General features: G+C 36.7%; 1 protein-coding gene across 1 annotated transcript in view; it reads left to right on the top strand.

The window, feature by feature from the left end:
- LOC125226363 overlaps window positions 1-6,619 on the top strand; it is a 44,612-nt gene extending 37,993 nt beyond the window's left edge. Inside the window, exons 3-5 of the mRNA XM_048130327.1 lie at window positions 615-805; window positions 3,369-3,741; window positions 4,018-6,619. Coding sequence (XP_047986284.1) covers window positions 615-805; window positions 3,369-3,741; window positions 4,018-4,071 — 618 coding nt within the window. The 3' untranslated portion in view covers window positions 4,072-6,619. The remainder of the gene's footprint in view (window positions 1-614; window positions 806-3,368; window positions 3,742-4,017) is intronic.
- The last annotated feature ends 10,153 nt before the right edge of the window (window positions 6,620-16,772 follow it).

The following is a 16,772-nucleotide window of genomic DNA, read 5'->3' on the forward strand; positions in this document are numbered from 1 at the left end:
CGGAATAAAAGAGCAAGTATGTCCCCTATAGCAATGTCTTTCAACTGCGGCCAGTGGCCCTACGGGCAATTCATGAACTTAAGTTTCTTAAGATGTTTCAATTTCAAACGGTTTCAAATTAGACAGATAATATTACCAACGGGTTTTACATTTGTTCATTTAAGAGCGTTTAATTTCATTTAACGGTTTAACATTTAGTCATTTAATATGTCCAACCCCCTATTACAATACTTGCCTTTCGTCACTACCTTCACCGATTTCTGTTATACGAATATACGTGTCTTCCAAGACTGCGTAAATACCACATGATCATTCGTATTTATCATTCACCTTTTTCTCTTGTCCATTTTTTTTCTTTTCCTTTTTCTAGTTTAGCGAAAAGGGTCCATTCTCTAAAAATGGACATTGAAAGGAATGACTTTCCATGTGACAGAAATGTCTAATTATGTTGACAGTTTTCTGTAGATCGGGTTCTCTTTCTTAAACTACGCCCGACTGTCCCCGATTACGGTCGTCTTTGTGCACTCTATAAATAAACAAATAACAACTCGTGTCAATTAGAACCCAAATATTTTTTTCAAAAATTGTCATATCATAAAGCCAATCTTTTTCAGTTGCTGACTTGCCTGGTGCTGTACGCGTCATGCGCACAAGCAATCATGGTGAAGTTCGGCACGAAGGGAGGGCCCATCGAGCCGCCGCCGCCGGAGCGGCCGCTGCCGCCCGCGCAGCCGTCCCGCGCCCCGGCGCCGGTGTGGGACTGGGACGAACGGTCCAGTGACACGCCTGACCCAAACGCTCAATGGTATGTTGTTGTAGTCCTAAGGCGCATCCCGGAGGTGCACGGGGCCTTCACAAGCTTGCGCCACGCCTTCCTATCTGCAGCGACCCTCGTGGCCTCGCTCCAGCTCAAACCAACCGCTCGTAGAACATTTTCGACGGACCGCTTCCATAAGTGAACAATGCTCAATGTTTATTAATGGTTTATATATGCGATTGGTCGTGATGGCCAAACCCAGGTCATCCCAATCGTGTGGTGAGTTTAACAGCCTACAGTGAACCATGATCGGCGATGATGGAGGGTAACTGGATGCAATCCGCACAGCCGCTTCGCACCCCGGAGCCGGTGTGGGACTGGAACGGACAGTCCAACGACACACCCGACGCTAATGCTCAATGGTTTGATTGGTATATTACTAGTAAGACTAATGACTTCTACATGAGAGACGATTGCGAGTGATCCAATATTATTTAAACCTATAATTACCTTTAGTCCTATGTAGAGAAATATGTAACACGTTATATTTGATTAATTTACATTTTCTATCTAATAGACGAATATAAAATATGTAAATATATAATCATCTGACTCTCAGCAGTTGTCAGGAGGAAACAATCTAACACGCTTGACACTAATGCTCAACGACAGACACGACCTCAAAATTAAATATACATCTGATCATCATTCCTGTATGATAGATATGACCTCAGTTCTTAAAGACAATGTAATGGTCTACGAGGCTAACGACCCCAATGCTCAATAGTTATGACCCGGGAACCATATTTTTTTCCCTAAAAGCACATTTGCCCATAAAATACAAGGACAAGTTTATGTTAAATAGTTGCCAATGATATTCATGTTAATTGATATTCTGAAGTCAATTGTCATTACTGTTATGGGGTCACCGCTATTTATATTTACCTACTTGTCAATTTTCTATATATGTTGAGTAATAGCATAACACTTTACTGTACAGAAAGACAATAGAAGTAAAAAAGTATGGCCCTTTTTAAGGCATCAGGTCTGTGACATTTGAAAAACATATTTCGAAATAATCTAAAGCTGCTGTCACACATCGATATCCCGATGGAACCGGCAAATATTTGTTATTGCCTCTCTTTGATAACTTTATACCTCTACTTGTGTGGCCGCGCCCAAAGAGCAGCAAACTAACATTTTATGTTTGTACCACAGAATAAGATTATGGTTCTGTGGTTTGTGGTTTGTGCAATATTTTTCAAGCGCTAGGATTTTCGTCAGATTCAGATTGATGAAGCAGATTAGATTATTATAAGATAACTTAAAGCCCGAGAAAGATAAATCTAATTTAAATAGCAAGGCAATAGTGATTTATTCTTTATTGTTGCAAGGTTGTGCCATCACTGTTAAGAATTAATTTATTTGTAGTTTCCCACGTTTTCGTTAAATATGCAAATTTTATAGTTACGCAAATAGCAAAGTTCAAGACACCCAAATATTGCACGTTGTTATTAACTGAGAATTAAATTAAACGCAACTCGTTTTTAAGTAACTATTTAATGTAATGTTATTTAGGGTTATGTATTTTTAAATAGATTAAGTTGGATAATTTCGTATGTCGGATAGTATTTACTGAAGTTAGCAAGAAAATTACGCGAATCTGAATAATAATTCGATTCAATTCATTTATTCCATATATCTACAGGGTCTTTGGTAACCGGATGCAAATCCGAAAGTAGGAGATAGTCTAGGTCATGTAGAACATTTTTAGCCATACTTGTCTTAGACAAATGTTATTTTTAATTTTTTTTTATCGTACTTTGAAATCACTTAAATCATTTACATTTTCATGTAACTAAAATTTTAAATCGCTGTCAACTTGTTTTCTTTAGACAAAGATGTTTGAAATCACTTTTCTAGTGTTTGATAGACATTGCACAATACGAAATAAAACAAAAAAAATCTACCTGCAGTAAAAAAAGTACTAATTATCGATTTAGTCTGAAGTTTTGCAGTTCTCTCCGACAAATCTTAAAATTTAAATTAAAAAAAACTAATAACATTTGTCTAAGACAAGTATGGCTAAAAATGTTCTACATGGCCTAGACTATCTCCTACTTTCGGCTTTGCATCCGGTAAAAGTCACAAGTAGGTGAACGCGATTAAACATTATTTTTACCTTTTTTCCCAACGTTTGCTGGGACGTCAGTCTTCCGGACCACGGCCAGTGCAACCTGGCCGAAACGTTGGGAAAAAAGGTAAAAATAATGTTAATTAATCTTCCTACTTTAAATATGTGTACAAAGCGCGAGAACTTAAAGTGTTATTTTGCATCCGGTTTCCAAACACCCTGTATAAGAATTATAATTACAAAAAAAAACAATACGAGTTTATTTTTAGAATTCCTATATATTTATAATAATCAGCAAATGAGCAGTCGTGCCGCCTGAATTCGTCTGCGGTTTTTGACATAACCCAAATACTCCTCATATTTTTTTTATATTATATGCTTTATAAAAGGCGTAGGTACGTTTAGGTCTCGCCTAATAAAACCACAAGCAGGGCATTTAATTGGGCTTAACCAACACACTATTTTTCTATTCAACAGGCGACCTCAGCTCTTCGTACCACAGCCGAGGTACACTCAGGTAGTCTACTCTCCGCAGCCGCTCAACAACGCGCAACGATTCGTCAGTGCCTACATACCAGTACGCCAACCCATACAAGCCCAGCCGATCCAACCTCAGGACTACTTCACGCCTTCTCAAGTCTTAAGCTCACAAAGCCTACCTGGCTTCGGCCTAAGATACTTCCTTCCTACGTACAATTCTGATGACCAGCCGAAACAAGTCAAGCAAGAAGACGCTAAAATAAACGCGATAGATGCTAATAATGTGAACGATAGAAGAGACTCGTCTAACGATCTACAATGGCAGTTCGAGAAGGATCTAACTAAGAGGAATACAAGAAACACGAATGAGGTATGTAACTTTTGGAAAATGGTCAGAGTCCAGATAGATGCATCTGAAGCTTCATTTCTTTTATGAACGGCGATCAGTCTGAATCTCAATCTGAATGATCAGACTGGTGATCAGTGATCCCGTGATGCTTTCTACTTAAAACGAAGGGTCAAAATGAGAGACCTTAGGTCAAAATAGGACTAGTGTACTTAGCATGAGTCATTCTAAACCTATTTTTTTAATAAGTTATGTGTTTTCATGATTACTAAGAACTTTTTATTTCTTATGTTGAAACAGGCGGCAGTTCCCTACGTCTACCAGTTCCCAGTGCACGTGTCTCGACATCAGTAATAAACTAATCCTAGCATAAGTTTTAACAGTATCATCGCAGTTCTATTGATTTGAAAGAATATCAGGAAAACTTTGCGATTTTGATTTCCCAGCCCATTTTAAGTTTATTTTCGGAACTAACTTATAAGCATAATAGTAAATTATGTGCTAGATGTTTTTTTTATATTCTCTAAAATGCTTCGTATTTAAATTATTAAGCACATAGTACATTTTTTCACTGAAATCAGTATCGCAAAGTGGAGAACTTAATACTGTGATGTCATTAGATTGTATCGTAGTGTAAGATAAAAGTGCCAGAAGATAAAGTATTTTTATAACGCTAACGCGTTATGGTCGTTGCCAATAAATATCTCATTGACAAGGAGAACTATCGTGGGTTCAATTTGATATACCAACAAGGTATAGCTAACAGTTGGTAAAGAGTAATTATACGAAGAAGTGAATCGTTTAATTGAGATATTTCATAATTCATACGAGTATCGAAATGGTCAGTACTGAATATGTACTAAAGTTAGTGTTGTAGAAAATTTTATACACATTTTTGGTGTCGTTTGAATTTTTACAAAATACTGAATGGTTAATTTAACCTCTTTGAATGAATATCTGAGAGTTGTCTTTATGAAAGATGGTATTTTTACATGTTAATTGCTATAATTTTCAAAGCCAGCCGTTATATAACCAGTACAGTTCCATTCACATTTGCTCCGGTCCGTTAACCCGAGTCTCGCTGTCATTAATAAATATATTATGTATGGACTGAAATTATATTACGATAATGACTCTTTGAGCTCCATAAGCTACAAAAAGTCCCTCTCGTGTGCTCAACTGCGTAACAAATTCGTCTGCCTTTATTCGCTTTGTACTGTATGGAGGACGGATGACATAATTGTCTCGACTATTTCAACGTTGAATAATATAATTTTTGTATTCATTTGACTGTCATTACTTTAAATTCTTTTGTTAAAAAATCTTAACATAACAGTATAAATTTATTCAGTTGTGAAGTTTTGAAAATGGGTACAGTATCAATAGGAATACTGATTCAATGAAAATGTATAGGTACGGAATTATGGATGCATTTTATAACAATGTGCTTCAATTTTTACCCTGAGGTTGACAAATTATATAAAATTGTAGCCTGACTTGGGTTCAAATTAATGTTGTAGCTTTTATGTTGGATGCTTTCAGGATATTATTTCTATTGATTTTATACGTAATGATTTCCAATTGTTTACGAGGTACAAGCACCAACAAGATGTAGGTACAGTGAGCTGCAAAATTACATGGAAAAATTTTGAATGAATTCATTGATATATTCGCCATACACTATTGCAGCTCTGTACATCAAAGGTATTTTGTAGTTCAGAGAGTACTGTCCACGAAGCGAATCATCAGCGTAGCGTAAGCTACATTTTCTCTCATCTCTCATTAGGTAATATACAATATTTTACCCTCAATTTTTCAGCCGTATGACATCTTTAAGAATATTTTAATCGATGCCTTGATTATTTTGTTTAGTGTTATTAATTGATTTAGTGTACAAAATTTAATCAATTTTGTATGAATAGATATACCTCTATTTAAGTAATTTTACAAGAACACTCCTTAGAGTAATTTATTTTGTATGTAGTGTCTTCGGTGACTGTTGCTACTAGATTCATTTGATCGTTCAAATAATACATTAATACGAAATATTTGAACAATATCAGTTAGTTATCATTTACATTTGCAACTCATTATCATATTTTATTATAGAACGAGTAAGAAAACATAATGCGAGATAGTGCTAGCCCAGCTCATAGAACAATCCACGTACAGGCGTACGATGTAGCCCGGCGTATTGCGCGCTACGCCCAGGCGTATATCACGCTTTGTATGTGTCGCTTACGCTTCGTGGACGGAACTTATGGACTTTTTTCGTGATTGTTTTTCTTTGTATTTTTTTAGACATTTTTAGGAGTGAATAGGCTATTACTGAATCGGTGAGCTCCATCTTAGACTCTGTTTTCACTTTCCATAAGGTGTGACTAGGGTCAATCGCCGATTAGTCTACAATAAAAAAAAACGTTTTTATAAGATACACAAACGAGTATCTTTGTCTGAAATCTTTTATAATTTTGTAGAAGCATTCATTGCGTTAAGATGCTCATTGTCAGATATTTAAAGATTAAACCTCAAAAATGTAAAAGAAACACTAAGTGGAAAGTTTTTTATCAGATTTTATAATCAATGCTCTGTACATAATTATGTCCTAAGTCTATCTATACCCATTTTTAAAACTACCTATACGATTGATTCATTGTATCGTAAATATTCAGCAAATTTTCTTTGTATTACGGTTTCGGACATTCTCTCATTGCATGTAAGTATACATAATTCAATACCTACTTAGATTTACCTATAGTGTAAAACGTCTTTGAAAGTTGTAACCCTGCCTACTTATGTATTTGTTCGATTTTATTGTTTTTGATGGTTTTTTTTCTAGCTGTAACTATAACGCTTGTAAATATGTACAATAAATAAAAAAATATAGAAATTTTATTACAAAGTTATTTTTCTAAACCTTATTTTAAAATTAAATCTTATATAGAAAAACCAGTGAAAATCCACACATCTTAGACGGCGCACATGCCTCTTTTTCTCAGTTTCTCAGTAAATCGCAGGTACGATCTGTCATGATACTATGTGGCCAATGTTGATGTGAACAATAATCCATATTAATATTATAAATGGGAAAGTGTGTGTGTCTGTTTGTTTGTCCGTCTTTCACGGCAAAATGGAACGACGAATTGACGTGATTTTTTAAGTGGAGGTAGTTGAAGGGATGGAAAGTGACATAGGCTATTTTTTGTCTCTTTCTAACGTTAGCGAAGCCGTGGCTTAAAGTGGAAGCCAGGGAGCGAAGAGAGGTCCCGGACGCTGAGGAAGCCGAGAGAAGGGAGCGGGCTGCCGCGGAGCGCCTGAAAGAAAGATGGAGGGATGCCTTGGAGAATAGCGCCTATGGAACCCGAACCATAGGTGCTATTCTCCCAGTGATGGACGAGTGGCTCAGCCGCAGGAGGGGGGCCCTAACATACAGGATGACGCAGGTGGTGTCCGGACACGGCTGTTTCGGACATTACCTGCACAGAATACGGAGAGAGCCGGGGCCTCACTGCCACGAATGCGGCGCAGCGGACGACACGGCCCAGCACACTTTGGAAGAGTGCGGTCGCTGGGCTGTTGAAAGAGCCACCCTCAGGGCGGCGACGGGGATGGCGGACCTCTCGCTGCGCAGCGTAGTAGAAGCTATGCTGGGTAGCGAGAAAAACTGGAATTCCTTCTGGTGGTTTCCTTCTGCGAAGTGATCATATCGCAGAAGGAAGAAGCAGAGAGGGAGCGAGAAGCAGCCGCAGACGCTCTTCCGCTACCACGCAGGCGGCAGGGTCGAAGGCGAAGAGCGTACGCTCGCCTCGAGCCGTAAGGGGTTTTACCCCCTGATTGAATGCCAGCGAGGGGGATCAAGCGTCTCTGATCCCCCTCTTTATGCGGGTGCCTTGGCCGGGCAATGCCGGAGGGCGCCGTGGTGAGTGACAACATCGATCCCAGCGCGCCCTCACGAACGGCAAAGAGGATGGAACGCCGGAGTGGGTTTAGTGGGTAGGGCCAAGTTTCCCCCCTCTCGACAGGGGAGGGGAAAGAAACGGCGAGTCCCACACATCGTGCGTAACAGCATTCCCACTCCGTCAAAAAAAAAAGGGTAAAAGCTAGTTATATATAACACTTTCGGGTCAAAACAGATGTTTTACAACATGGTGTATAACCAGATGAGTAAATATTTAAGGTAAGTAAAGTACGTAATAGCGTGGCATCAAACGTAACAAAGCATGTCATTTATAATGTGCGGCACAAGTCGGACAAGCATCTTGATCTCAACGAGTTGCAGCGTCGCGTGCGTGGTGCGAAAATTTCTGAAATTACTTAAATTAGAGACTTTGTATGTCACTCGAAAATATGTAATAAAAGGTAATTTACAAAAACATATGTCTGCCGCCTATTGTCGCGAATCCTACTACTTATTATTATTTTTATACAATACGCATAAAAAGAGTTGTGGAAATTTAACCGCAGACATTGTAAGAGAATGACCTCAATGACCCCGTAAGCAATTTTTTCTGTCCGTCTGTCATAGCCAACTTTTCACGAATAGTCTCTGCTTTTAAGTGAACTACGGCTACTATTTCAAAACGAAGCGATAAATAATCTTTAAGATAAATACTCAATACACGGCACTGTCAGAGGAACTGTGTTAGAAACTTAGTAATTTAGCAGTCGTAGTTTTTGTGTAGGATGTAATTCCGTCCATGAACACTTGGGTACTGCGTGTAAATTAAAAGTGGCCTTATGTACTATTTTTATGAATAAGACTTAGGTTCCATGCAAAAAAATACAATACAATACAACATGGGCGGTAGTTAAATATTGCAAACGAGAGTAGGTAAGTTAAATCGCGACGGCTTGCCCGAGCGATTTAAAGACTCGAGTTAACAATGCTCTTACACCCCAAGTTAAGAATAATATTATTATCACACATGCAACAATAAATATGAAAAACGATAAAGAAAATTGATTTTGGTACTTGAAAAGTTCTAAGTCTTGTGCTCTTGTGTCTCATACTTATTGTGCGAGTATGATGAAAAATAGTTGTCAACTTTCTGATTTGTTTTTACGGCTCTAGCATTCTTGCAAATGACATTAAACATTGTCAACATGAACTACGCGTACTTAGAATGTTAAATGAATCTGACAAGACCAGGAAAATGTTTACGTAACTCATTAAAACTGTATGTAGTTATGAAAACATCTCTCCTGTCTTGTACCACGAGATGGACACGCTCATTACACCAAGTTTCATCTCGAGAAGGCTGCTGTCGAAGCATTTCCTAGTAACATTACTCCACGGATAAGAAGATGATCTGACAGAATGGTTACTCTTTTAGACGTGTAAATGGGTGAATCAACTTTTTCTTGCCCGTTATTGCCATGGTTACGGTGCCCTGAGTCACGCTGGTTTTATGCAAAATTATGCTACTTAAACTAATTATGCAAACATGCATTTTTCTGATGTTATCAAGCCCTTTCCTTAATTTGCCACCTACAAACATGGACTACATGCATGCTTGCATAATTTCAGTAGCATTTTTTTTGTATAAAACCAGCCGTGACTCAGGGGACCGTAACCATGGCAATAACAGGCAAGAAAAAGTTGATTCACCCAAATAATATAACTTCATTTAATTTCGATATTAGGAAAGCGGAGATACTACTCTTAAAATAATTATACAATAATTGGAGAGTGTTTTTCAAAAGTTTTTCGTAGATCATATCAAAAATATTTCGTACAATTTAACAACAATTTTTCTTCTGAAAAGTAGCCAGTACAGTCATGAGTTATTAACCTAGAATGAAATCCAGCTAATAGTATAATTGCAGGAGGTAATCGGCTATAATAGACATACATACTCGTATTTAGTATACAATGATAATAGTGCCAGTACTGGGTCGCTGACTTTTTGTTAGGAAATAAATATTTATTAGAAGTGTAACTCTGTATAAATACGGAAGGCCTGGCTGTGATCATATCTAGTTTCTGTCAAATGTAAAAAACTGGATATGTGAGTTGGAAATGTACACAAAGGATTTGTATTGTTATTTTTATTACAATATTAGAATACCTAATATGTCACAAATGTGTGACGTACTTGTGCGTTGGACGGGCCATTTACAAATAAGTAATATCCTATTCACGGGATACTAAAACTAAACCCGAACACAAGAGTTGCCTGTTTTGTAGTGACTGTTTGTTTGCCTACCTAAATAAATTGAAAAAAAGAAAAAGAAAAAAAAGAGTTCCTGATGCGAGCCAAAAATATGTTGGATAGACCGTGTGTCAAATTACTAAAATTAGATTAGATTAGATTTCTTTATTTCATGATAAAAATTACACTATAAATTTGCTACATGTCAAAATTATGTTTATATTCTCATCATGATCGTCAAAAAATACATAATAAATTCTAAATAAAAATAATTATGTCTCCCAATAAGGATCGTCATTTACAAAGAAAGAAAATACACATGCCAAGCTAAATAAAATTAATAAAATTAAGTTACAATATCAAAAAATTATCACAAAGCAAGAAAATATTATAAAACAGAGAAAAATATCATAATGTCATCAGTCATTAAAAATTCAAATCCATGTACTCATTTACAGAGTATAGGGGGTTATCTAACAAAAGGTTTCTCAATTTGCGCTTAAATGCTTCGTCACATGACTCATTTCTCAGATCGGCAGGTAAGTGCTCGTAGTAAGTAGGGCCGATGACTCGAGGGTTCTTTCTTGAAAGTGCCATGCAACGGGGGACTGCTCTCAGACGCCCTGTAGATCGAAGCTGATTAGACGGATGTAACGGAGCAGAACAAGTGGAAAAAGTACTGTAGAGGAAACTTACAGTTCAGTTCAATCTTAGAGCGACAGACAAACTTACATCAGAACAATATACGAAAAATGTCATTAAATTAGTTAGTTTCCGCGCCAATATAGCTACGGGGTATGAGCGAAATGCACCATAATATGCAAAGACATCCTTTGTAATTTACGTCCTCATAGTAGGCAAGTTAGAATAGGTTTTCAAGACCCACAAAGAGTTATAGCGCCACAAAAAGTAAGTAATGTGTCACAAACGAATCGAGCAGATTTAAAAAAAAAGCTGGTATGAAAACATAAGGCACTTTTCTATCCCTACTAGCCCCGATGCATATTTTTTTGTCTAGTTAGACCATTTTTTGAGGTTCTCCGGTTTGTACAAAAATTATGTCTTAGTTCAAAATAGTTTATTTTTTTATGGTAGTATTATACAATAACTAAATCTAAATACAATAAATATCATTAATACTGAAAAGAAGAAAATTATGTTTTTTATTATATCTTTTATGGATTGGTATTAAAATACATGACAGATGTAAGAGGGCTCAAGGAAAGTAACTAAGTTCTGCTATTAAACTAAAAACAAATCTTCAAGCCTATGCATGCAGAACTGCTATGGGAGAGGAGAACGTGATTAAGACGACATTTTTTAAAGTTCTTCTTTTTCACAATATAAGTCACATGCAAATTTATTTTACAATCTAAATAAACTATATTATAGCACATTTAATATTCTCACAACTGGATCGTGATATACCTACATGTGTAAAAGTTATTAGAAAGAACAAAATCATTCTGTATTAGTAGACGAACTCCACTGCATCGGGGCTAGTATAATTATTTTCTTAGTAGGTATACAACCACCGCACGTGTACACAAAAGCACGTCGCAACAGAGACGAGAACAGTAACTCTCCGCTGAAATTACCGCTAATAAGTCTACATCAAGCCATTTTACCTCGTAATTAGGTTCGTTGCAGCATAAATGTTTCTTGTTTCTAAATATCAAACAACCAAAACAATGAGTGAGCTAACAACACGCCGTTTAGTAATTACTTAATTAGTGACCTAGTCGAGAATAAGTTTCATTATAATAAAGATGTGTGCCTACTCATTTTAGATTTGCCACGGATTGCTGCGGCATTACCTACGCTGAGTAGGGGTAAACATATTGGGTCCAATGTTTTTCTGTGTACATGGTTTCTAATGTATCTACTATGTAGTGGCATTAAATCAAATTATTACATACGTATACATATACGCCTATTTTTTCATAAGGGGTTGGCAGAGCACCTGAATTTGCTCAAGTTTTAGTGCAACCTCTTAGCAATTAAAGGGTCGCAAGAAGAAAAAAAAAATGTGTGTTTATACATATTAGGTAAAAATCATCTTATAATCGTTTCATAAATTTTGTAGAGCAACTTAGCGTTATTATAGAAAAACACACACATAGAAAACACATTATAGAAAATTATGATACAATTAACATAATATGTAGGTACAAGTTTTTCCTAGCCTTGCCCGTAACTCTTTTATCCTAGAAGTCGTTTAAATACCACGTGTATTAAGCGTGCAGTAATAAGTATAATTATATTAATTAGTATAATTGTATACAATTCATTTCACTCTACAAGTATAATGCATAGTTGTGTAACTGTACTGAAAAGAACTAGCTCAAAAATATATATGTCACAATTTTTCACTTTTAAACGAATAATATGATATACTCGTACTTACACTGAAATGATTATTTAGCAGACATCATAGATTAAATATAAGAAGATCAAACTATCCCAAACATTAAAATGCGACCGCCTAAGAACGCGCATACACTACTTACATTATTTGTAGATTGGCGTTAAGTGTCACTTTCGAGCCATAAATCTATGTCAAAAGTGACACGTAACGCCATCTACAAGTATAATCGAAAGCTACAAGACGCCATCTATGTGTGGTGTAGTGTATGCGCGTTCTTAGGCTTAGGTTCGCATTTTAATGTATGGGATCCTCTTATATTTAAACTTTGCAGATATTCATGTCAATTATTCATAATAATAATTTAATATCTTATATCTCATTAGCCTTTTCACAGCTTTTTCTTAGAAGATTTAGGATTTCCCTGCAAAGGCATATCTGAACTAATCGAATTACTAATTAATCAAAGAATATTAGATAATTATAATGTAGCCTTATACGATACTAAGTGGCGTTTGCTCGTATTTTTATACATACAAATTACCTGTTAGAGCGTCCTTGTGCTTAAGCGACAATGTGGTACCTTTACACCGAAAATGTCACAAATTATTATTTTTAAGTATAAAATTGACAATGTTTTTTTAACCAGGAATGCAAGAGGGATTGTTAGCCCTTTCCGACCGGTTTGATATAATCCTGCAAATTATTAAAAAAAAATCTTGACAGAAAGTAAATTGTATTTTCGGGCTCAAACCTATACCGATCGAATCTGCAGACACTAGCAACACGTAATAATAGTAAATACCTTAGGTTGGCCGGGTCAGTCGGTCGCAGGACATGTTTGAAGATGGCGCGGTATTTTGGTGAGAGTAGTGACCCACGTAAGTTCATAATTTCGTATATTTTTGGTGACAAACCTTTTATTTAATGCATGATTTTTACTGTTAAAGAGCTAGTGGTTTTATTAATTATGAATTAAGACTAAAATTAAGTGATTTCGTGTTATTAATAAGATCGTAAAAAAGAAGTGCACGAATTTGTAGGTTCGGTCGTAGCCCGTAATCCGTTTGCCATAAATATCTGCACGTTTATGTGTATTCGGCCTTTGGGCGTAAAATGAATTTCGAACAAATAATCAAATATTTTCGCGGTTTATTACAAATTTCGGTTTGTAATTCAATATTTATATTCTATAGGGCGTCCATTAAGTGATGAACAAATCCTTGAAATTTTGTGCAATGGTGAAATTTAATATCAGATACTGAAAATTTTGACGAGGGCCTTGAAGAATTAACTTAGTGGGGTTCTAAGAATTACTGCGACAGTCGAATGATACGACTTTATTAAGTATATATATTAAATACGAGTAATTAAAAGCTGTGCTGTCATTTTCTTAATTGGCCTACATTTTCTGTAACAAAATAGGTTCGCCATCAGCTTACTATGGATAGAAATGTGGAAAATTGAACGGCATGGCTGGCCTATAAGTGTAAATTATATTTTTTTTTAATCACAATTAAATAAGCTCGTTAAAACCGATATAAAAGACGTTTGATTTTCCCACAAATTAAAAGATAAATTTAGATTTGGAATGCACATGAAGTTAGTATCTAAATATTTTACTACAATTATTTAATTAATATTTTGCCATGTGGCTTTCCTGGAGTGGGTGTGTAGAAGTTTATTTCGCCCATGCCAAAATGAAAAGCATATTCCACAGATATGCTTTTCATTGTGGCATGGGCGATGGGCTGGCAACTTGTCTCTGCAGTATTTCGTTTTCTTTCTACTCCTTAATTGCCAAGAGTGGAATAGGGATGACGACTACATAAAAAAATGGCATTCTGTTTAGTCCGTCAGTTAGATCGTCCAAAAATACTGAACTAGGGATTGCAATCCGGTCTGATTCCCAATCCGGCCGGATCCGGCCGGATTTCGACCCCAATCCGGCGGATCCGGCCGGATTGGCCTTGAGGACTAAAAGTACCCAAATAGTGCCTTTTTTGCATGTTTTCACCATAATATGACAAGTACGATGGTATTTTGCATCACGATTAATAAACCAACAGTTTAAAGGCTTAGAAATGAACTTGTTTACCAGTTAACAAGTAAATTTTATTATAATAATCAGTCGCAAATCAAATTATTTCGTTCTTTTGAAACTTTGATAGGATAACAAAATTATTATTAGTGTAACGTTTTACAGTAATAGGTACCTATAGAGCTTTTAAGATACGATAAAGAGCGGACATTATAACATACCTACAAACGTACATGTGTTATGAGATCAGTATTAAAAAAAAACCTGTATTGTGTTATTTTACAGTTAACTTTACTCACATGAAAAGAAGAACAAAAAAAAATATCACAATCATATTAAGTAAGCATAACTATTAAAAGTCAGCGTTAACCTTTTCTCAGTCTGCATAAAAATATCCAGTATCGGTTAAGAAAAACTACAGTAACTAAATTAAAGCCAGCAAGAGTAATTGACCTTAGTAAGTATTATTTGCTATTGCTGAATCAACAATCTTACTGGTTACCTTTTAAAAATGTTCATTTTTAAGCTTTGAATTTTATTATTCTCGTAGCAATATGCTCTCATACTTCTCATATTATGCTGAAAACATGTTGTTGATCTTGAAGTCCTACGTCACCACAGAGGTGCAAAGGGCCATCACGAGCTCGCGCCACGCTTTCCTATCTTCAGCTACCCTCGTGGTCTCGCTCCAGCTCGACCCGGTCGCTCGTAGTCCATCCTCAACGGACCGTTTCCATGAGTTTCCAGGGCGCTCGGAGCCACGACTTGCATTTTGCGGTTTTCAGCCGAAAGCAATGGTTGCGTTATTTCGTTCCCCTCTTTGAATAGTGTGCCATCCATGTTCCTTTTTGTGTCGCGGTTAGCTGCTATATACTCCATAGGTCTCGATTTTGGATAGTGTCTGGCCAGAAAACGCGAAGGATCGACCTCAGACCATGGTTATTTGTCACTCTCCACCACTCCACATTATGCATCCCAACAAACAATCCCACAGATTCAACTACGGATTCCAAAACGGAAAGTGTAACGCGTTGCTTGAGCACATTATTTGACTTCCAAACGGCCTTCTAATGCAAAGAACATAAGTACTAAAATATTTTTTGATTGGAAATCAGACCGGATTGCAATCACCTGTTGAGCGACGTTCAAATGTTGCCGTAAAATTATTTTTTTTTGCACTATTTTAACATATCGTGTTACATTACCGGATCCGGCAAATTTCACCGGATCCGGTGGCATGAAAAAAGCACCGGATCCGGCCGGATTACCGGATCCGCCGGACCGGATTGCAATCCCTAGACGTCACTTCTAAGTAAAAATTGTACCTAGGCGTGACGTCACGCGAAACTTCAACTCACTGTACCGTCGTCATTTTTCGTTTACGAGAAAAAAGAAAAAAATACTTGTCTAAAATTCTTTGATAATCTAACTGACGGACTAATTAGTTTTTTTTAGTCGTCTCGCACGACTATTTCACTGTATTTTATCCGACTACTTAGTAATGTGGGTAAATTATCACTGCTTTAAACATTATGCATTCCTTACCGACTGACCCTGTCATTGCTGAGGTATCGGTCGCACATATTAGGTAGTATATCGATGTGGTATACTTAGTTGAGTGGTAAGTTAGTTGATTGGTTTGATTTCAACGAGTACTGAAAAAGAAAAACAAGACAAATTATAATTATACAACTCAATTAGTCTCATTGTCTAGGTAATTACATTGGTTGTGTATCGCTAGAATTATTATTTACTCGATTCAATTCACAATCGTGTTATATGATAAATTGAATCTTACTTTTTGTATTAAGTACATACCTGCTTATATTATTCTGGTACGTAAGTAAACTACTGCTTACGAAGTTTGGAAAAATTTCATGAGCTCGTCACCCGTCGGTTCTTGCGCGGATTTACCCCAGCGCTCACGTACACCGAGCTTGGGATAATCCATCTCTATTATAGGCTCACCGATATTTCAGATGGAATGACCAACAAAGATGGCACTAGAGGACGATCCTCTCGCCTTTAATACTGTTACTTATTATGAGTCTACTTTTATATTGTTTTTGTACTGCTGGGAAAAAACCTTCCGTCATTTCGTCCCCTTCATCTTTGGTTCTTTTCAGTCTCGAGTTACATTACAACTAGCCAGTCTTTCAAAAAGGAGTCCAAGTTATCCCACTCTCATTTCAAAATAAATAGAATTATGCATTAGTTTTCAAGTGTAAGTATGTGCAATGTCCTACACGTAAAAATAGCGACATCCATAAAAGGCTTTTCACGCACGATCGACCTCGCAGTTTCATGAAAAACGTTGTACAACCAGTTCCTCGGTCGGATTACACATGACCCGCGGTTTTTTGTGCAATTACCCGTAATCCTGCAACTAATCATCCTTAATAACAATCCCATTGTGAACGCTCGCGTGTGGTCATCGCTGCGGCTTCTCACGATGGGATCTTTTTATTGCGGAACGAATAAAATGAATAATGTTTCG

Source organism: Leguminivora glycinivorella, chromosome 5 (genome assembly GCF_023078275.1).
Source record: "Leguminivora glycinivorella isolate SPB_JAAS2020 chromosome 5, LegGlyc_1.1, whole genome shotgun sequence".
NCBI lineage: Eukaryota > Metazoa > Arthropoda > Insecta > Lepidoptera > Tortricidae > Leguminivora > Leguminivora glycinivorella.